The 21,635-nt window shown below is 45.9% G+C and overlaps 1 protein-coding gene across 2 annotated transcripts in view; it reads right to left on the reverse strand.

The window, feature by feature from the left end:
• Positions 1-455: 455 nt before the first annotated feature.
• Positions 456-21,635, reverse strand: part of LOC120924736 (resistin-like) — a 29,179-nt gene continuing 7,999 nt past the window's right edge. For both annotated transcript variants that reach the window (XM_040335751.1, XM_040335750.1), the window contains 2 exons: positions 9,892-9,969; positions 456-726 (listed from right to left, as the gene is read on the reverse strand). In XM_040335751.1, coding sequence (XP_040191685.1) covers positions 602-726; positions 9,892-9,969 — 203 coding nt within the window. In that variant the 3' untranslated portion in view covers positions 456-601. The remainder of the gene's footprint in view (positions 727-9,891; positions 9,970-21,635) is intronic.

A 21,635-nucleotide genomic window follows, 5' to 3' on the forward strand; every position in this document is an offset into this window, starting at 1 on the left:
TAACTTTAGGCCTGCTAATGCCTTACGAAAACGGCGTAAATTGACTGCGGCAGCCGGCGTATGTTCGTGAATCGGCGTATCCCCTCATTTACATATTCTATGCCGACCGCAATGGAAGCGCCACCTAGCGGCCATCCAAAATATTGCAATCTAAGATAGGACCGCGCAAGCCGTCGTATCTTAGATATGTTTAAGTGTATCTCTGTTTGAGAATACACTTAAACATAGGTCGGCGTAGATTCTGAGTTAGGTCTGCTTATCTACTGATAAGCCGACCTAACTCTTACTGAATCTACCTATATAAATGTTTTACAGAGTCACAAACTCAGGAGGAGGAGCTATAAAACCTGATTGCTCCAGCTAAAACTAAAGAGAACCTGTGACGTCACTCCGACTCCGCCCTCCCACTGTGAGGAATGAAGAATTCGGGATTAGGGCGGAGTAACTCAACAACATTTTCAGAGAAAACTTTATTTGCTACAAAAGAAATGACAAATGCAAACTTTTATAAGCCGTTCTACAACCATATAATAGATGTGATGTGGAGCTCTTGTGATAGAAGAGATCATTCAGCGGTGTCACTCCCATCGCCCTCTGGTGGTCAGACTCTACAGCAGTGGACTGAAGTCCAGTCGACATTGTCACACTGACAGTGACAAGTGTCCTCAGACTGGGTCTCCCACGTGCTACAGACACTCCCACAGGAACAATCCCTGAGGGCGTAACCTGAAATAAAAATGAGAAGAGGCGGTGATGAAATATCTGATTATAACATTCTACAATCATAAATATATACACAGCAATATACAGAAGATTGGAGCCCCCGAGGTGTACCCCAAAATACCCTCATATAGGGGCTTTGCGTGAATGACCAGCACTCCCCTCCTGTCATTTCTTAGACTGTTCTGCTGGGTGGTGACAGTGGTCCTTCTTCTCATATTGGATATGAGATCTTTAGGACCTCATGGGTTGTCTGAGATCTTTAGGACCTCATGGGTGGTCTGAGATCTTTAGGACCTCATGGGTGGTCTGAGATCTTTAGGACCTCATGGGTGGTCTGAGATCTTTAGGACCTCATGGGTGGTCTGAGATCTCTTTTTTTGGTTTAATTGTTTTTTATTTGATTTTAAAATGACTTGGTACAGCAAGCACATATTTAAACAGGTAACAGTATTGCAACATACAAGAATACATACAAGCCGGAGGAGACCAAAAGAAAAACAGCTTCTACAGCCAATACTGACCGTAATCCTAGCTTGTATACCCATGAGTACCTGATGCCTGCTATATCTCCTAGCCATAAATCTTTTCTTACCCCTTCACCACCCCCCCCCCCCCCGCCCTACCCCTATCTAAGGAAGCGTATTACCCCTTTGGTTGATCTGCTGTGCAGGACAACGAGAAGAGAAGGGAGAGGCCCCTGCGCTTTACTGTTAACAGATTCCCATTGTGTTAATATGAGAGGACAAGTTCCCCAGGGTGGGTAGCCCTATCGGAGCTCCTGGCAATCCCACCCCGGCCGCGATGGGTATCAACCATCGCTGCCGGGGGGGGGGATGGTGTCCTGGAACCATTTTCTCGGGTTCCCCTAATCTAGGTTCCCCATCATCCTCAGCCACGGCCCCCATATTCCTTCGAATTTCCCATAGTTCCCCTGTCTGATAAAGTACACTCTTTCATTTGAGATTGTTAGTTTCATGGATGCTAGCCAGTTGACTACTGACGGAGGAGTCTGCGCCTGCCATTTTTGGGCTATCATCTTAGGCCCCATGCACACGAGAAGCAAATGCAAACTCATCTAAACACAAGTTTTCAAACGCAAAAAACGGCATTTAAAACGCCCGTTTTTGCCGTGAATTTCGCGGCGTTTTACCGTGTTTGCGTTTATAAGCATTTGGTTAAGAAACATCATAAGGCCCTCCCTAAGCTCAAAAAACAGTATTATTTAACCATTTCAGCCATTTTGTGAGACCAGAGCAACTGAGAGAGCAGCAGTGTACGTGTATTTAGCGTGTCACTTGCCACGTCACCTGCCTCAAGTTGTGAATTGTCCAATTGCCACGTCATCTGCCACGTCACCTGGCCACGCCACCTGCCACAAGTTGTGGATTGTCCACTGGCCACGTCACCTGCCATGTCACCTGGCCACGTCACCTGCCACAAGTTGTGGATTGTCCACTGGCCACGTCACCTGCCACGTCAACTGGCCACGTCACCTGCCACAAGTTGTGGATTGTCCACTGGCCACATGACCTGGCCACGTCACCTGCCACATCACCTGGCCACGTCACCTACCACAAGTTGTGGATTGTCCACTTACCACGTCACCTGCCTCAAGTTGTGTATTGTCCACTTGCCACGTCATCTGCCATGTCACCTGGCCACGCCACCTGCCACAAGTTATGGATTGTCCACTGGCCATGTCACCTGGCCACGTCACCTGCCTCAAGTTGTGTATTGTCCACTTGCCACGTCATCTGCCATGTCACCTGGCCACGCCACCTGCCACAAGTTGTGGATTGTCCACTGGCCATGTCACCTGGCATGTCACCTGGCCACGTCACCTGCCACAAGTTGTGGATTGTCCACTTGCCATGTCACCTGGCCACGTCACCTGCCACAAGTTGTGGATTGTCCACTGGCCACGTCACCTGGCCACGTCACCTGCCATGTCACCTGGCCATGTCACCTGCCACAAGTTGTGGATTGTCCACTTGCCATGTCACCTGGCCACGTCACCTGCCACATCACTTGCCACAAGTTGTGGATTGTCCACCTGCCACGTCACCTGGCCACGTCACCTGCCACAAGTTGTGGATTGTCCACTGGCCACGTCACCTGCCACGTCAACTGGCCATGTCACCTGCCACAAGTTGTGGATTGTCCACTGGCCACGTGACCTGGCCATGTCACCTGCCACATCACCTGGCCATGTCACCTACCACAAGTTGTGGATTGTCCACTTGCCACGTCACCTGCCTCAAGTTGTGTATTGTCCACTTGCCACGTCATCTGCCATGTCACCTGGCCACGCCACCTACCACAAGTTGTGGATTGTACACTTGCCACGTCACCTGGCCATGTTACCTGCCACAAGTTGTGGATTGTCCACTGGCCACGTGACCCGGCCACGTGACCTGCCACAAGTTGTGGATTGTCCACAATGCAATGCAAGCAATTACATTTTTTATGTTTTTTATGGTTTTTCATCATTTGCCATCATTTTTGAGATTTCTAATGTAAAAAAATAGGTCACCTTTAAAAACGCCTATACCGGCGTTTTGCCGCGATTAGCGGCGTTTTACCGCAAGTTGCGTCTGAAACGCGAAATCTGAACGCTTCTGAACCCAAAATTTTGCGTCTGAAAAAACGGACATAAACCCAACTGCTTTAAAACGCCAAAAAACGTGAATGTGTGCATGGACACATAGGATAACATTAAATGTGTTCAGGGGCAGTTGAAAAAAATGCCTCTGAACTCGAGTTTAGCAGCGTCTCGTGTGCATGGGGCCTTACGTGCCTGGAAGAGGCATCTCAGTATAGCTTCCCCGCTGCCTTGAGGGACTCTTGTGTCCTCTATGCTCCCCAAGAGGCAGGTCCTAGCCACTGGATCAAGGGATGTTCCAAATGCCTTATTTATCCTCTCTACTATTTCCCTCCAGTAGCTATAGAGTTTGGAGCACTTCCAGACCATGTGTATTAGATCCCCTTTATTTTTACATCTCGGGCATTCGTTATTTTGTCTCCACCCCATTTTAAACATTTTGTGCGGGGTATGGTATACCCTATGTAATAAGAACAGGTGGGACAGTCTTTGCGCTGGAGCAATTGAGACCAATGAGCTTTGTTGAAGGATCCTATCCCACTGTTCGAGTGATATTATTCCCAAATCTCTTTCCCACGCTGCTTTACTCTTGGCCGGGCCCGCTCTGCTTATCGCACTAGCACTCAACTATTGTATACTAATGATATTAGACCCTTAGCAATACTTGCCTTGATTACCTTAAAGCGGGGGTTCCCCTAAAAATAAAATGTTAACATTGCCTTTCCCAAATAAATTACGATTAGAATCGGCCGGTTTTATTAAAAAAAAAAGGTCCGTACATACCGTTTGTTAGATTCGTTCCCACCGCCACTTCCGGGTACGATGCTGGCGGTGGGCGTTCCTAATTGATGGACAGGCATCCGACCGACACATACATCGCGTCACGAGATGCCGAAAGAAGCCGAACGTTGGTGCGGCTCTATACAGCGCATGCGCACCGACGTTCGGCTTCTTTCGGCATCTCGTGACGCGATGTATGCGTCGGTCGGATGCCTGTCCATCAATTAGGAACGCCCACCGCCAGCATCGTACCCGGAAGTGGTGGTGGGAACGAATCTAACAAACGGTATGTACGGACCTTTTTTTTTTAATAAAACCGGCCGATTCTAATCGTAATTTATTTGGGAAAGGCAATGTTAACATTTTATTTTTAGGGGAACCACCGCTTTAAGGACAGGAATCTGGGTCCATATAATTGGTTTGGAGCTAAATTGTGCTTGGATAGCATGGCGAACCTGCAAGTATTTGTAGAATGTTTTGTTTGAGATATTAAATTCCCTAGTTAGATCTAGAAATGTTTTTAGGGTGTTGCCCTCGAACAAGTGCTTTAGTCGGGTAATACCTTGACTCTTCCACTCACTTGATTCTTCTATACATGTTATTTCCTGAAGATTGTTATTTTTCCATAGGGGAGAAAATTCTGTTAGGCCACTATATCCCAGTAGGGTCTTTGTGATATGCCATACTTTGCTAGCTAGTTTTACTGTTAGGTGTTTGTAGGGAAAAAAATCTGCCTCTAAGGCCCTGTACACACGAGAGGATCTATCCGCTGGGATTGATCCGCGGATCAGTTCAAGCGGATAGATCCGGTCGTGTGTAGGCCCGAGCAGACAAATGTCGGCGGATATTTATCCAGCCGACGGATTCCCAGCGGATTAAAAATTTTGTAGCATGCTACAAAATCTATCCGCTGGGATCCAGTCCAGCGGACTGATCCGGTCGTCTGTACAGACTCACCGGATCAGTCCGTCCGCTCCCCTCCCTCGCATGCGTCGTAATGATTCGACGCATGCGTGGAAGTAGTTACCTTCCAGCGTCGCGCACGTCACCGCGTCATCGTCGCGGCGATGGCGCGACACGTCACCGCGGATGTATTCCGCGCGGATTTCGATCTGATGGTGAGTACAGCCATCAGATCCAAATTTCCAGCGGATATCCTCTGGTGTGTACGGGGCCTAAGGCTTCCACCAACAGTTTGTGGGGGTTATTTGTTAACATCAAACGCTGATGGAGCCGTCTCTCTCAGCGGTTCCACACCGTGCCAAATGTTGTAATTGTGACGCAATAAAATATAGCTTTGGGTGTGGAACCGCCATACCCCCTTCTTTTACTGGTAATTGGAGTTTTTGCAAGCTTATCCTGGCTTGGCCTCCTCTCCATATAAGTTCTCTAAATAGGGATTCTACTTTCTTGAACCATGTATATCCTAACCATAAGACCTCGTACAGACGAGCAAACATGTACGCTGAAAACGGTCCTCCGGACCGTTTTCAGCGTACATGTCTGCCCGGAGATTTCTGTATGGTGGCTATACACACCATCATACAGAAATCCGCGCGTACTCGATACGCGGCGACGAGGCCGCGCCGTCGCGGCGACGTGCGCGGCCCTGTCAGTTCAATGCTTCCACGCATGCGTCGAAGTCATTTGACGCATGCGAGGGATGGCGGCCGCTCGGACATGTACGGTAGGTCTGTACAGACGACCGAACATGTCAGACGGACAGGATTCCAGCGGGCATGTTTCTAAACATGTTTAGAAATATTTGCCCGATCAAAAAAGGCCTGGCAGGCAAATGTACGCTGGAATCCTGTCCACTCGGCTGTACAGACGACCGAACATGTCTGCTGAAACTGGTCCGCGGACCAGTTTTAGCAGACATGTTCGGTCGTCTGTACGGGGCCTAAGGGTGCATTGTGGAGCACGTATAATAATTGTGGCTGCCACAACATTTTTATTAGGTTGCATCGTCCTGCTACGGACAGGGGAAGTCTTTTCCAAATATCGCATTTATTTTTCCACTTTGATAACAATGGGGCGAGATTTAAGTTTGCATATTGAGTGACATCTTTCGTTATCCAAATCCCTAAGTATTTGAATTTTGTGACCACACTAAATCGAGAGGTGCCTGGCAGGAGCTGGAAATCGGCTGGATCCAGTGGTAGGAGGGCGGATTTTCCCAGTTAATTGTCAAACCTGAGAAATGACCAAAGTCAACTACCAATTGCATCACTTTGTCTAAAGTGGTTTCAACATCCCCTAGGAAGAACAAGATATCATTTGCAAATAATGCAATCTTGTCTTCTCCTTGGTGTCTTCTGAACCCCATTATGTCCGCCCTCGCCCTGGCCATTATTGCAAGTGGTTCCATAGCGAGGGCGAACAGAAGGGGGGACAGAGGACACCCCTGCCTTGTCCCCCGTTCCAACTGGAAAACTTCCGATGTCTCGTTATTAATTTTAATTTTGGCTCTTGGCTCGCTGTATAGCAATTTAACCCATCCTATGTAGCGAGGTCCGATGCCAAATTTCTCTAATACTTCCCATAAGTAGCTCCATTCCAAGCTATCGAATGCCTTAGCGGCATCAAGAGATAGCACTGCTCTAGGTCTTTCATTATCCGTTGGTATTTGTAAATTTAGAAACGTTCTTCTTATATTGGTAGTTGTTGCCCTGCCTGATATAAACCCTGATTGGTCTGGGTGAATGAGGCTACTAATAAATCTGTTTAAGCGTGTTGCTAGAATTTTAGCTAGGATCTTAACATCGGTGGTTAACAAAGAAATTGGGCGGTAAGATGAGGGCGTCAGTTTTTCTTTCCCCTCCTTGTGAATTACAATGATCGTTGCTTCCGACATTGAACGGGGAAGTGTACCTCCATTTTCAGCTCCCTCCAGAGCCTTCAACAACTCTGGAAGCAAAATCTCACCAAATTTCTTATATACCTCGATAGGTAACCCATCCGGGCCAGGGGATTTCTGGTTTGGCATCTCAGTTACAGCTTGTTGGATTTCGCTTAAAGTGATTGGTGCTTCTAAGACCTGTCTGTCCTCATCAGGCAGAGTGGGGACTACTGTATTCTAAAAGACAGTTTGCATAGCTACACTCCCAGCCCCCCCTATAGATCTATACAATCCCTTGTAATATTCGCAAAACGTTTGTAGGATCACTTGGCCGTCCGTGGAGATTTTTCCCGCTGTTGTCCTTATTGCTAGGATGTTTGACGGGGGGGAGTTAGTTCTACTTAGGAGTGATAGGATCCTCCCTACCTTCTCTCCCTTGCCAAGCTGGCACTGCCTTTGTAGAGTTTGTTTGTTCTCAGTGCTTCTCAGGCCCCGTACACACGAGAGGATTTATCCGCGGATACGGTCCACCGGACCGTTTCCGCGGATAAATCCTCTCGAGGTTTTTGCGAGGATTTTGATCCGATGGAGTGTACTCACCATCGGATCGAAATCCGCGCCGAAATCCCATCGCGATGACGTGTCGGGCCGTCGCCGCGATGATGACGCGGCGACGTGCGCGACGCTGTCATATAAGGAATTTCACGCATGCATCGAATCATTGCGAATTCATTCGGACGGATTGATCCGGTGAGTCTGTACAGACCAGCGGATCAATCCGTTGGGATGGATTCAAGCGGATAGATTTGAAAGCATGTCTTCAAATTTTTATCCGCTTGAAATCCATCCCAGGGGATAAAAATCCGCGGAAACAGATCCGCTGGATTGTACACACCATAGGATCTATCCGCTGAAGCCGGTCCGCGGATCAATTCCAGTGGATGGATCCTCTCGTGTGTACGGGGGGCCTCAGAATGGCTGTTCTATACTCTAGCTGTTTTGTCAGCCATGCTTCCTGCATGGCTGGAGTGGGTTGTTCAATAAACCTCAATTCTGCTTGAGTGGACTCACAGGCCAACTTACCCTCCTGCTCTCTCCCTTCTCTTTTTACCCTAGTAACCTGCTGAATTAGTAAGCCTTGCATAAAGGCTTTCAGAGAGTCCCAAACTATTCCCGTCGGTGCGGATCCTGTATTAATATATACGTACTCTTTTAGTTTAGCCTCCAGGGTTCCTACGTCACCAATTAACTCCAGCCAACCTGGGTTAAATTTCCATTCTTTACGGGAGACTTTAACTGCAGTCTTTATTATTAGCACCAGAGGGGAGTGGTCCGAGACCCCTCTGGGGCCATAATATATTCTCTTTACCCGGGGTATTACATCCTCGCTACCAACAGTCAAATCTATTCTGGAAAATGTATGATGGGAACTGGAGTAGCACGAATATTGGCGGTCCAGTGGAAAATAAGTTCTCCATATATCCCTCATCCCTATTTCCTCCAGAAACCGAGCTAGTCGCCCCTCCCCAGTTTTTTTCCCAGGAGGAAATCTATCCAGACTTCTATCCAAGACCTCATTGTAATCCCCTACAGCTATCACAGGAACATCTGTTTTATCAAGTATAAACTTAAGGAGCTTGTGTAACATCTAGCTTAAATGGTGGGGGGATATACATATTGGCCAAAACATATGGGCTGTTCTCAATTAGGCAGGAAAGAAATATATAACGACCCTGGTCATCTATCTGAGACTCGATACAAGAGAACGCCACACCCCTCCCCACCAATATACTCACCCCCCTCAAGTAAGAGGAATGGACCGAATGGAACTGGGATTGAAATTTACGGCTATTCAGTAGTGAGACTGAGTCCTTAGTCAAGTGTGTCTCTTGTAAACATATCACTCCCGGCATAGTATCTTCCAGGAGTGATATAACTGATGATCTCTTGATTGGGTCCCCCAGTCCTCGTACATTCCAAGAGGTGATGGCCAGTAACCTATCCTGCATCTAGACAAATTGATATAGTAATAGGGTACACATCCCTTATCCTCCAGCTTAGGTAAGTGGCCATCTCACGCCTCTCTAGATAAACCTGGTCGCCCAATGGCCTCCCCTCACTCTCCCCTCCCGTTTCCACCCTTAATAACAACACAGCTCTTGATTTGAGTATTATACGCTTCCTGACCCCTCCCTTTAACCCTTCCCATGCCCTCTTTCCCCTCCCACCCATCCCCTTCCTACCCCGCCCTACTGGGCACCTTTTGAGGACTTGTTTATTGACCTCTCTACACACCCTCTCACTCATCCTATAGACACCCAAGCGCGTGTCTCTCCCTCCCTCTCTCTCTCCCCAAAGGCAACATCAAAACAACCAACAAGCTAGGACCTTGTGGGTGATCTGAGATCTCTAGGACCTCATGGGCGGTGTGAGATCTCTAGGCCCTTATGGGTGGTGTGAGATCTCTAGGACCTCATGGGTAGTGTGAGATCACTAGGACCTTGTGAGTGGTCTGAGATCTCTAGGACCTCATGGGTGATCTGAGACCTCTAGGACCTCATGGGTGGTCTGAGACCTCTAGGACTTCATGGGTGGTCTGAGATCTCTAGGACCTCATGGGTGGTCTGAGATCTCTAGGACCTCATGGGTGGTCTGGGATTTCTAGGACCTCATGGGTGGTCTGAGACCTCTAGGACTTCATGGGTGGTATGAGACTTCTAGGACTTCATGGGTAGTCTGAGATCTCTAGGACCTCATGGGTGGTCTGAGATCTCTAGGACCTCATGGGTGGTCTGGGATTTTTAGGACCTCATGGGTGGTCTGAGATCTCTAGGACCTCATGGGTGGTCTGAGATCTCTAAAGATCTCATGGGTGGTCTGGAGTGAAGGAAACGTCTCTATCACACTGATACAGATCTCTATTCCAAGTCTTGTGGTCATTTACCTTCAGGACAAGTAGCATATGCTCCTTCCAGGGTGACGTCGGTGCATAAAATGTTACTCCTCGCCAGGACTGTGGAAACTGAAAGAGAAAGCAGAGATATGAGAAACCTACAAATGTAATTGAGAAGGTATAGCGGCTCCTCAATACCAGTGTGGCCAGGTGGCAGCTATGCCATGATAGAGTAAGACATTACTCAGAGACAGTTGATCGAACATTTTCCTCTAGTGTCTGTGTGATGGACTTTTTACCTATATGCTTCAGTTTAATCCTCCCTGCTTGTTTAAGGCTGTTAATTGTATTTACTCTTCTGCAGCTAGCCCTGTTTCAAATGTTAATTGTTCTAGCCCTGTGTTTACTGGTTACTGTGATTAGATAAGTGGCTCATGTTAATTATGCTGATTGCTTCATTGTGATAATTATCTCTCTATATGCGGTGCTGAACCGGCTAGATACTGACTAGTTCAAAGAAATATCTTTATTTCAAAGGAGCTGTATTGAAGACCCCCCCACTGTGTAAGGGGGGGCGGAGATTTGTCATTGTAACAGTTGTAACCACATATAAGCTCTGGTTTCTTACGATTAAAACTCGGTGTTATACCAGCATTAAGCCTTGGCTCATGTATGGATGCTGCTGTGATTTCTTTTATGGGAAGAAGGGACTGTTTGACGGGGATATCATACCGATACCGTTACAATTGGATGGCAGCAGCGGGATCTTCCCGTCTACTCTCCCTTACACCAGGACTCCAAGCAGACACTGGGAACAGTGAATGGAAGGCTGCTACACCCTGCTTAAAAGAAATTGTTGGAGTACAGTCAAAATAATCTGGGCTAAAGAGATCTGGGTTTACAATGGAATGACACTTGATCCCATGGTTTAAGTGAAGCTACAGAGGAAGTGGGCCCCCTGCAGTTTGCACTGCTGTGCTACAGGCTTCAAAGAGTTTTGTGATAATCAACTGCAATACCTCCCCCCCCTAGAGGAGAGGATGTTTTGGAAGTGCAGCTGATTGGATAGGCACATATGGGTGGGGTTTTGAATGAGTATTGAGTGAGTGGGGCTGGATGGCAGAGCTGTCTATTCTCTTGGATGTGAGGTGAGTGAAGATCTTGGCTGGCCAAAAGCTTCATGGAAACCTGGTGGCCATCTTAGGTCTAAGACATGTGGCCATGCCAAGGCCTTCTCCCGCTTTCTCTCTCCTCTTGATACCGGCCATGGGAGCTTTAAGCTCTCTGCTAACCAGCTGGTCTTACAGATGTGATAAGTATATATGAATTTCTCTTGTATATGTATGTATATTATGATGTTTTAATGTGTGATATCGGACTATCCCTATTTCCTTGGGAATAAACACAGATGTTCATTTACCAGCAGCAGTGCGTATGTGTGTGTCTTAATAGGCGTAGATCAATGAATTCATTTATGCAGTAGATAGAAGGAACCTGTGAATATCTCTTGAGATTATTAGTTTGGATCTTATTAGATAGCCTTGTAAAATACAGCAAATTCTACAATTGGCACCCCAGATGGGACTGTGGTAACCCTAAAAGCCACATAGAACCTACAGGACAGAAGTGCTCAAAAATACAAGGCAGCTGATAGGACGGTATGTGTGATGAGTCTTTCCTATGTATATGCAAAAGGGTTTAATTGTTTTGAATGACATCGCGTAAAAGTGGTAATGAATGAGAATAGTAAAGGCTAGTACAGCGGTTTGTGTTTTTTGTTTTTTTTTTGTTTTTTTTTATTCGTGAGTTGTAATAGCTAAGAGAATTTAGTTTGGCTCATTACTCGGGGCAGTGTGAGAGGTACGTTTGTTTGTGCGGAAGTGTGTGAGATCCAGGGATTGTCATGTTGTGTTAGATGAATTAACATGCCCAATGCGCTGTTGTGTTAAAGTTTGAACTATAGAACACCATTTCTCATGTTTAAAGAGCAACCCCCCCCCCCCCTCTCTGTCTTTGACACAAGTTAATTGAATGGTGGGTGTGGGTGATGTGTGTTTTCTCAACTGCTGACAGCCCGAATGACCCCCCTTTCCAGGTCTTTGACATGCAAATGATCTGAGCCAAGGAAACATATGTAATGGTGAATACATTTTTTTGTGGGGGGGAAAGTGCAGTTTAATTAAAGGTACGTGTTAAATAGTTTTGTCTACAGGGTGTAGGTGGCTAAGTGTGAGAACATTAGTACTAAAAGAATTGGGTGGATTGTATAGTTGCAAAATGGAACTTGTGTATACATATGTTAAAAAGCATGCCTCTGTGAGTTATCATTCATGTGCAGACGAACCTCTTAAGAGCCAGTGTAATGCACTATTATCTCAGTGTCAGCAACATAATGCCAGATTAGTGGGTAAACAGATAAAGAAAGTGGAAAAGGAGAGATTGGCTAATGAAATCGCAGCATTGATTAGAATAAAGGTTCTGTCGGAGGAAATGGGAGAGAAATCGGAAGCAGACAGTAGACGTGCTACTGAAGATGTAGGGAGATTCAGTGAGCAACTTCGAAAGATTGCAACAACATCCAGTAATGAGATAGAGAAATTGCAGACAAAAGCAGATAGCATGTCGGCAATAAATAGGGGTCTAGAAGAGCAGCTTCAGATGCAGAGAGCGGACGGTCAGATGAAGAGCAAACTTTTAGAATCATTGCAAATAAAGTTGTCAGAGATGGAAGAGGTGGTTATATCTTTAGAAAGGAAATTAGCAAAGGCAAACTCCCAGCTTCTTACTAAAGAGCAATATATTGTATCGCTCAACGAGCACAAGGGCTCATGTGAATTGGCCAGTATCTGCACAGTCACTGAGGAAAAGAGCCGTTCTGAAACACAGTCAGATATTGCACCTATGGCTGCAAAACAGAATAACAGTGTGATTACAATCCAAGAGAGACTTACGTTATGCCAGGTTCTGGGTGAATTTAACAGTCTGGAATCACCAATGAGCCTGTCCAATAAATTTGAGGCTCTAGTACTTAAATTCCACTTGAATAATGAGGATGCATGCTCTCTTCTGAAAGCATGGCTACCAGGACCTGTGGTAGGCAAGTTGTCGGCACAGGTTAATGATAACTTAGCAGATGCAGAAGTTCGGAGGAGAGAGTTGCGACGTATTGTAGACAGTCGTGATAATGGTATGAGTGATTTGCAACGAATGAAATTTAGGAGAGGAAATGACCCGATATTATTCTGCAGTGAGTATCTTGCATTGTATACGAAAGTGTTCAACTGTCCTGACTTATTGGAGGATGATGCAAGTTTCATATACTCAATGGCCAATAAATGTTATGTAAGCTACCCTGCTAGAATGGCTCTGAGAAATGCTAGATCCTACCAAAATTTTGTTAATATCCTGCGAGACTACTGTCAGGAGTCCAGTCATAGGGAATATGGGTCAAAGGCAGATTTATCCCTAAAAAGCAGAGGTACAGGAAGGCATAGAGAGCTCAGACATTCTAAATGGAGTGGAGCCCTTGGGATTGCTGGCATGCAGCAGGAAGTGCCAGAAATACAGGTATCTGCAATAAAACCCCCCCCCCAGGGTAAGAACAGCCTACCTCAAAAGTCTGATATGGAAGGTAGCAGCCAGGACAGAGCACACAATTCTCAAGAGGAGATAATAAATGACAGCCAACGCCCTAATTACAGTCAACAAGACTGGATGAACATTCCAATGGGTGCCCCCTGGGCTAATCTACCGTTCTGGCTTGTATGTAATTGGATGCAGATGGCATTGCCACTTTTCCTGTGCAATATGGCAAAGTTTCACAATACTGCCTGCTTAGTATAGGAAAATATGGCAATTGTTCCCCCCTGCATTACAAAATGGCAAAAGGCTTGAGGGACTTAAAAAGTCGATTGTTGTGATAATTGTGCATAATAACTGTCGTTGTGTTCCTTTTTCTAGAAGCCAGGGAAGACGTTAAACTGGTTTGGATACTAATGTTTGTTTTTTTTTTGCAGATCCTACAAGTGAGAACAACAGTGGGCAAATTTAACAGAAAAGGGGTTGGGTTATTGTAAATGTATAATCGATTATCACATGGTACCATGAGCTCATTAATTAGTAATTGTTTGCAAACAATGAATTTTTTTTTTTTTTTTTTTTAACGATAGTCAGACATTGATGGAGGATAGAGTTACAAGTGAGGTTACAAATGATTGTGATGAAGTACAGATGTTTGTTTTTGTTTTTGTTTTTCCCATTAACTAATTCTCTTCCAGATAGAAATGAGCGCTTACTCTCCTCAGGAGGAAAGTCCATGGATATCTTTAGTTAAAAGTTGAGTGTTTGTCATTGTTTGATGGTGGTTGTCTTACCGTATTGTTGTGTGTTGATGGCCAGATTTTTAAAAAATATATATATATATAATTCTTTTCCATAATTTGTAGCATAATTTTTTTAATACATTTTGTAATTTTTTTATTATTTTATTAATTTTCATTTCTAATTTTGTTCTCATTTTTCATTTTTTTTTTTTTATTAATTTTTTTTATCATTATTAATTTTCATATTTTTCATTTTTTTTTTTATTTTTTTTTTATATAATTTTTTTTTTATTAATTTTTCATTTAAAAAAAAAAAAAAAAAAAAAAAAAATTCTCTCAATTTATTTTTTCTCTCTTCATTTGTTTATTACTAGTGTTTCATCTATTTTATTTTTTGTTTCATTCAGGTGGAAAGAATTCCAATATTTTGTGATTTATCCACCTGAAAGGGGGAGTAGTGCATAGATCTTAAAGTACAGATAATGCATTGTCTTTTTTAAATGCTTACAATTTTGAATTTTTGAGAAGCAACGTTCACATTCAGTTTTTTATTATTTTAGATTTTTGCTTGTACCATGGGGATCCATTTTAGAAGGGGTCATCCGAGAGGAGTCATGGTTGTTTTGATAATGTATTCAGAAGTCAGGAACACTAAATTACTGTGTTATGAGATATTATGCGATAAGAATTTGATTCTGCCCTTGTTCTTTAATTCCAGAATCTTGGTGGAGTGAAATTGGAGAGGATTCTGGAACAGAGATGAAGAATGTTCATCTGGTTGGCAGTTCGTCTGTGCCATACCACACCGAAAATTTGTTCTGATAAACGTTCAGGAGAGAAAAGATTCAGATTAATACTTGAAATATAAGGTTTCTTTTTCTTAAGGACAATTTTTGCACTAATACTGAATCTGAAAGACTTTGCCCAACAACGAGACGCGTGAAACGTTTTGCCAAAGTGTCTCCTGTCATGTATGAATGCAAACGGACTTGAATACAAATGCAGTGGGTTGGAGGTTGGGGAAGGAGTAATAACGTATCCAATCCTTCAGAACAAGAGTTGCAAAATATGTTTTTTGTTTATTAGGAAAGGAAATGTTTTTGTTTGTTGTTTAGATGTATTGACATAACTGAATATGGTGCAGGTACCTAGGAGGCTGGCACTTATGCATAATACAATATCTGTGGGCCAGACTAGAGGGTGCCAGGTGATACATTAATGGGGTGAAAGCGTCCTCGTAGGGACGGTGTCTCAATCTTAGTAATCCTATAGAGAAGCTCTCGGTTACTGGACATGTGGGAGATACACCTAATTGATGTCTTACCTGAGAGGTTGAAACCCTGCATGGGTAATGCCAGTGACAGCAATAAACTCTGGCTACCAGGGTACAGTATGCCGTCATCACATGGTGCTTCAGCATCTCACAGTGGTTGATAGAATCCTAGTACCCTATATGTGCTGAATATACTCTGAATCATATGCAATATATTTGTCGCTTGCTCTCAGAGATGTGCGGACACAGAGTGAGGTTCAGGGCGCTTATCTCTGAGGAGTAACCAGAAGAGGAGGAGGGATGTATTCAGCACTATATTGGGGGGGAATGGGACCCAGTGTAAAGTGGCTCAAGATTTTGTCAACCAGGGTGAGAGGTTGATAGACAGTGTGAGATGGTATAGGATAGATATGTCAGTGGCTCTGGCGTGCACGCAGCGGCAGGCGGAGTTATCGACCACCATCAAGCTGATTGTACAGTCTCTCTATGAGGGGCAGTGGCCTGATGAGTTAGCATCACCGCTCAGTAAGACTTTGCAAAACATGTCTCTTACAGTAATCCAAAGTGGTAATCGAATGCCTGGATGGGCTGTACTGGTTCGGATTGTGAAAGGGTGTGCTGTATGAGCCATGTACAGAAGTGCAGACTCGGTCTGTATATTGTGTGGCATCAATGGGCTTACTGACTGGGGATTCTATCTTGTTGCATGTGTGGCTAAATGACCCACATGTGGTCAGAGAGTGCAGAAGCGGGGGGGCAGGTCTATATTTCCCTCTGTCGAAAGCATGACCACGATGTCCTCTGCATACCAGGTCGATACACAGTACTCTGTGTTCGGGATGGAGAGATCATTGCTGGGAAGGAAGCACCTGGGTATTATTTATGACGTAGACAAGTTCGTCCTTGTCTTAAAGGATACCAAGGTAACGTCAGTCATGTAACAAAGGTATTTCTGGAACCTAACGGTATGTAGAGGTGCAGGATACCCTGGGCATGGTCACTGGAATCCAGTCACAGGGATAGAATTGTGTGGGTTTTGGTGTCATTGTTTGAGATTTATATGTGTTGTTAGACTCAAAACTTATAGAAAGCTCTCCTGCTTATCTATGCAAGTTGAGGGACGAATTGGCGGTGGGGTTTCTTTGTACAAATTAGGGACTTTGCTGCCAAGTTAGATTCCTGAGGTACCGCAGACAGGCCAAGTTGCGGTAGGTAAAACCACTGTGAGCAAGCCTGCATACTCCCGACCCGTATCTATGGAAGGTTGGGAACGGGATATGTAATTTGATGGGTCACATGCATATATGTAGATATTATGGTAATGGGTTTATTTATATCATGGTGTAGTGTGATAACTGTGTATTTTAGGCTAGTAAGATGGGCAAGAAAAGGCCCTCCTTGAGACTCTGTATCTGAAAGCGGGTTAAGATGCTGCTCTGAGTGTGTGCTGGTGAATGATGAGTGAATGGACACCCCTTGCCCGTACTGCACGCCGTCCTGAAGATGGCAGAAAGAAGAAGATACAGAATGGTGACAGGGAAGCTGTCACGGAAGAATGATGTCGGTGTGTCACCCAGTAGCAAAGCGGCATGTGTTGAGAAGCACAGCTCGTTAGAACTGTTATGGACTGTTCCATGGGAGCTGGTTCGGAAGCCTATGTTTAGAGGCGCAATAAGGTAAAACCATTAAGTGCTGTTCCATAGGTACTGGTCCGGAAAAACAGGTTTGGAAGCCACCTGCGTTAAGACATTTATGGACTGTTCCATAGGAGCTGTTTCACATGTTAAAGAATGAAAGACTGTTCCAGAGGTACTGGTTCGGAATCACATGTTGAAGTTAGTTATGGACTGTGCCATAGGAGCTGTGTCTGAGGCGCATTTTGAAGAACGCTACACATTGAAACAGTTGAGGACTGTTTGGACCACATGGACTGTTCAATGGGAGCCGTGGCTGAAGAAGGGTAATATGCGCCTTTCAGGCGCAAAGCGGCATATGTTGGAGTACAGTCAAAATAATCTGGGCTAAAGAGATCTGGGTTTACAATGGAATGACACTTGATCCCATGGTTTAAGTGAAGCTACAGAGGAAGTGGGCCCCCTGCAGTTTGCACTGCTGTGCTACAGGCTTCAAAGAGTTTTGTGATAATCAACTGCAATACCTCCCCCCCCTAGAGGAGAGGATGTTTTGGAAGTGCAGCTGATTGGATAGGCACATATGGGTGGGGTTTTGAATGAGTATTGAGTGAGTGGGGCTGGATGGCAGAGCTGTCTATTCTCTTGGATGTGAGGTGAGTGAAGATCTTGGCTGGCCAAAAGCTTCATGGAAACCTGGTGGCCATCTTAGGTCTAAGACATGTGGCCATGCCAAGGCCTTCTCCCGCTTTCTCTCTCCTCTTGATACCGGCCATGGGAGCTTTAAGCTCTCTGCTAACCAGCTGGTCTTACAGATGTGATAAGTATATATGAATTTCTCTTGTATATGTATGTATATTATGATGTTTTAATGTGTGATATCGGACTATCCCTATTTCCTTGGGAATAAACACAGATGTTCATTTACCAGCAGCAGTGCGTATGTGTGTGTCTTAATAGGCGTAGATCAATGAATTCATTTATGCAGTAGATAGAAGGAACCTGTGAATATCTCTTGAGATTATTAGTTTGGATCTTATTAGATAGCCTTGTAAAATACAGCAAATTCTACAGAAATACACTGAAAGAACTACTGGAAGTTCGTGGAAGGATTGCTAGCAACAAAACCAAGCGGGTCATCATAGCAGAATTAATGGAGCGAGACCAGGAGAACGTGATTGCAGCAACGCCAGCGGTACAAGAGATGGAGACACCAGTGATTCAGGAAGAGGAATCACCAGCCAACAAGCTAATGAGAGAGAAGCTAGCGTGGTTCGGCCCGAGCCCAACGCCGGATGTGGTGCTGAAAGTGATGGACATGTTAGTAAACGCAGAACTACAGTTAAAACTGGCAGCAGTCCAACAAGCAGCCGCACCTTCTCCGAACAGTGAGTACAGCACAGCAGACACAAGGAAGATTCCGTTTAGCGATTTTAAAGCTTTTGATGAAAAGGACTGTGAAATTGATAACTACCTGGCGGATTTTGAGCGACAATGTAACCTGCACCGAATAGCGAGAAGAGAGTGGGTTGCAATATTGTCAGGCAAACTGTCAGGCAAAGCTTCTGATGCTTTCCGGACCGTGCCAGATCAGGATATCCATAGCTACGCCCGGGTTAAAGAAGTGCTCCTGGCTCGTTATGCAGTAACCCCAGAGTCCCACCGACAGAAGTTCAGGGACTCACGCAAAACCACGAAAGACTCTTACGCAGAATGGGCATGCCAGTTGTCCCTGTCGGCCTCTAACTGGGTTAACAGCAGCCAGGCCACCACCGCAGAGGACATTTTGCAACTAATGCTCCTGGAGCAATTTTACAATCACATCCAGACGGACGTCAAAGATTGGGTGAGAGATCGCAGGCCCATGACTCTACCAGAGGCCGCTAAGTTGGCGGATGAATATGCGGATACTCGTAAGACAAACCAGGTCACACCACGGGTACAACCTCCACAACCAACGGCGCCCTCACACCCACCAGCCGCTAGATACCAACCTCCTAACAGACCGATGACATCTAGCCCTCGCTACCCACGCCAGGAGGACAACGAACAACGCTGCTTCCGGTGCAAACAGTTGGGTCACTTCAAGCAGAATTGCCCCATGAATGACAACACCAGGTCAAATTGGTCTCAACCTGGGTACCGCCCACCAGCTGCAGCCCATTGTGTAGACTCGGCTTGGGATCCCCAGGAGCTGGGTCAGGAAGAACCATTGGGCACCCCTTACGAAGCCCTCATGGTACAATCTGTTATTACGGACAACAGGGAACACCATTGTCAGCTGGTCATGGGCGACAGCCATGAGCCGGAGGGGCCTTGGAGGGAGCTGGGCAGAAAGAGGCACCGCCAGCTACCCTCCAAGAAGAAGAGGTCCTGGAAGTCATATAACCAGCGGACCTGGGAGGAGAAGAAGCGACTGGAGGAGATGGAATCGCAGCGGGCGCCCCAGATGCGGGCCGAGATGTTCGCCAAGGGCCCACCGGTGGCCCCTTACACCACCACCCAGTTCCTGATGATGAAGGACCACGTGGAGAGCCTGCAGGACATGAGCAAGCAGGATCTGATCCGTGAGTACATAGAGCTGGAGGAGTGCATAAGCCGCATGGAGGAGGAGAACAACCACCTGAGGTCACAGCGGGCTGACCCCCCCAGGCTCCATGAACTGGAGATGGAGCTGGAGAAGCTCAAAGAGGAGAACCGGCGGCTGCGGAGGGAGCAGGGGGTGGCTGACCTTATGGGGCTCTGAGTCCCCCCCCCCCGGACTCTGAGCACCAGTGCTACAGCATTTCAACAAATATAACTTTTTCTTTTTATGAATCTCCTGTGACTGTCACTTCAGAGCCATAACCTGCCCCCCCATAGCGGGACACCTAGATGGCGGCGCACAGACCCATTCGCCGTCTTCACACTGACTTCTGGTGACTTTGCAGATCGCACAAAGACTTGGGGACTGACTGGCGTGTGATCTGACGACCCGGTGGCATACCTGAGTCTGAAGCAGTTGCCAAGGGAGGTCAGTCATGCCAAACGGAGTTAACCTCGGACTAAAAGCTCTGAACCCGTCAACCCTACTGGACCAGGGAAGGTCCAACCGGGTTTGCCGGAGCAGGGAGAAGAAGGGGGGCCATTGTGATGGACTTTTTACCTATATGCTTCAGTTTAATCCTCCCTGCTTGTTTAAGGCTGTTAATTGTATTTACTCTTCTGCAGCTAGCCCTGTTTCAAATGTTAATTGTTCTAGCCCTGTGTTTACTGGTTACTGTGATTAGATAAGTGGCTCATGTTAATTATGCTGATTGCTTCCTTGTGATAATTATCTCTCTATATGCGTTGCCGAACCGGCTAGATACTGACTAGTTCAAAGAAATATCTTTATTTCAAAGGAGCTGTATTGAAGACCCCCCAATGTGTAAGGGGGGGCGGAGATTTGTCATTGTAACAGTTGTAACCACATATAAGCTCTGGTTTCTTACGATTAAAACTCTGTGTTATACCAGCATTAAGCCTTGGCTCATGTATGGATGCTTCTGTGATTTCTTTTATGGGAAGAAGGGACTGTTTGACGGGGATATCATACCGATACCGTTACAGTCTGTGTTACCGGAGTCTACGTAATTTCATGTCAGAGGAATGGAGAATGCCTGTCCTGGATAAAGCAGAGAATCTTGGGACATGTAGTCCTGATGTAATTAGACAAAAGCTTACCACACCACTCCTTGAATTACACCTCCCAAGTGGCTGAACCGCATAATGGATCTATGGGAGAGACTATATATCTGACAGAAATAAGATGACTCGCTCTCTTGGCCCCGGGAATATCACACAGAGCATAAGAGCTGCTGTTCTGCACTTCAGGGGCGCCACACACCAGTGCAGCCTAGCCAGTCACAGTCCAACTTCAGAAGGAGGGTTCACATTGCTGGGCACTGTCTATGAGAGTCGGGTGTTCGAGGCTTTCCTTCAGCCAGAGAGACGCTCCACAAGTGCTACACTGATCTGTCACTGAGGCCAGACAACAGCACTCCCTGCTGCCATATGTCTGGAAGGACTGTGCTGTTCCTGCAGAGGCCTCGATTGATGAGCCGGGCGGATGCCCACCCTCTTCCATTCTGTCACTTCACTATCTAGAGACACGGCATGCAGACATCATACCTATAGGGACCGTCACTAGAACTGTCTCAGCTGTTTACTTACTGGATACTGCAGATCTGTGACGAGTCACCGTCATTCATGGGCCCCAACATCATTCATGGGCCCCAACATCATTCATGGGCCCCAACATCATTCATGGGCCCCAACATACTAGCAAAGTCATCACCTCCCATCTGAAATCTGAACTGCTCTTATTTCTTCACCAACTAACTGAGACATTTGTTTAATCTTTTCCCGGTAGCCGCATACACACACACACACACACACACACACAGTTTTCTCGTGGGGAAACAGGCCGACGAGAAAATAGGGAGCAGGTTTTCTATTTTTCTCATTGAGATTCCCGGCAGTTTTCTCGACGAGAAACCTCAAAGCCTCGTACACACGCACTGTTTTCTCTGTAAAAAGCTCTGCCAG

Source organism: Rana temporaria, chromosome 1 (assembly GCF_905171775.1).
Source record: "Rana temporaria chromosome 1, aRanTem1.1, whole genome shotgun sequence".
Taxonomy (NCBI): Eukaryota; Metazoa; Chordata; class Amphibia; order Anura; family Ranidae; genus Rana; species Rana temporaria.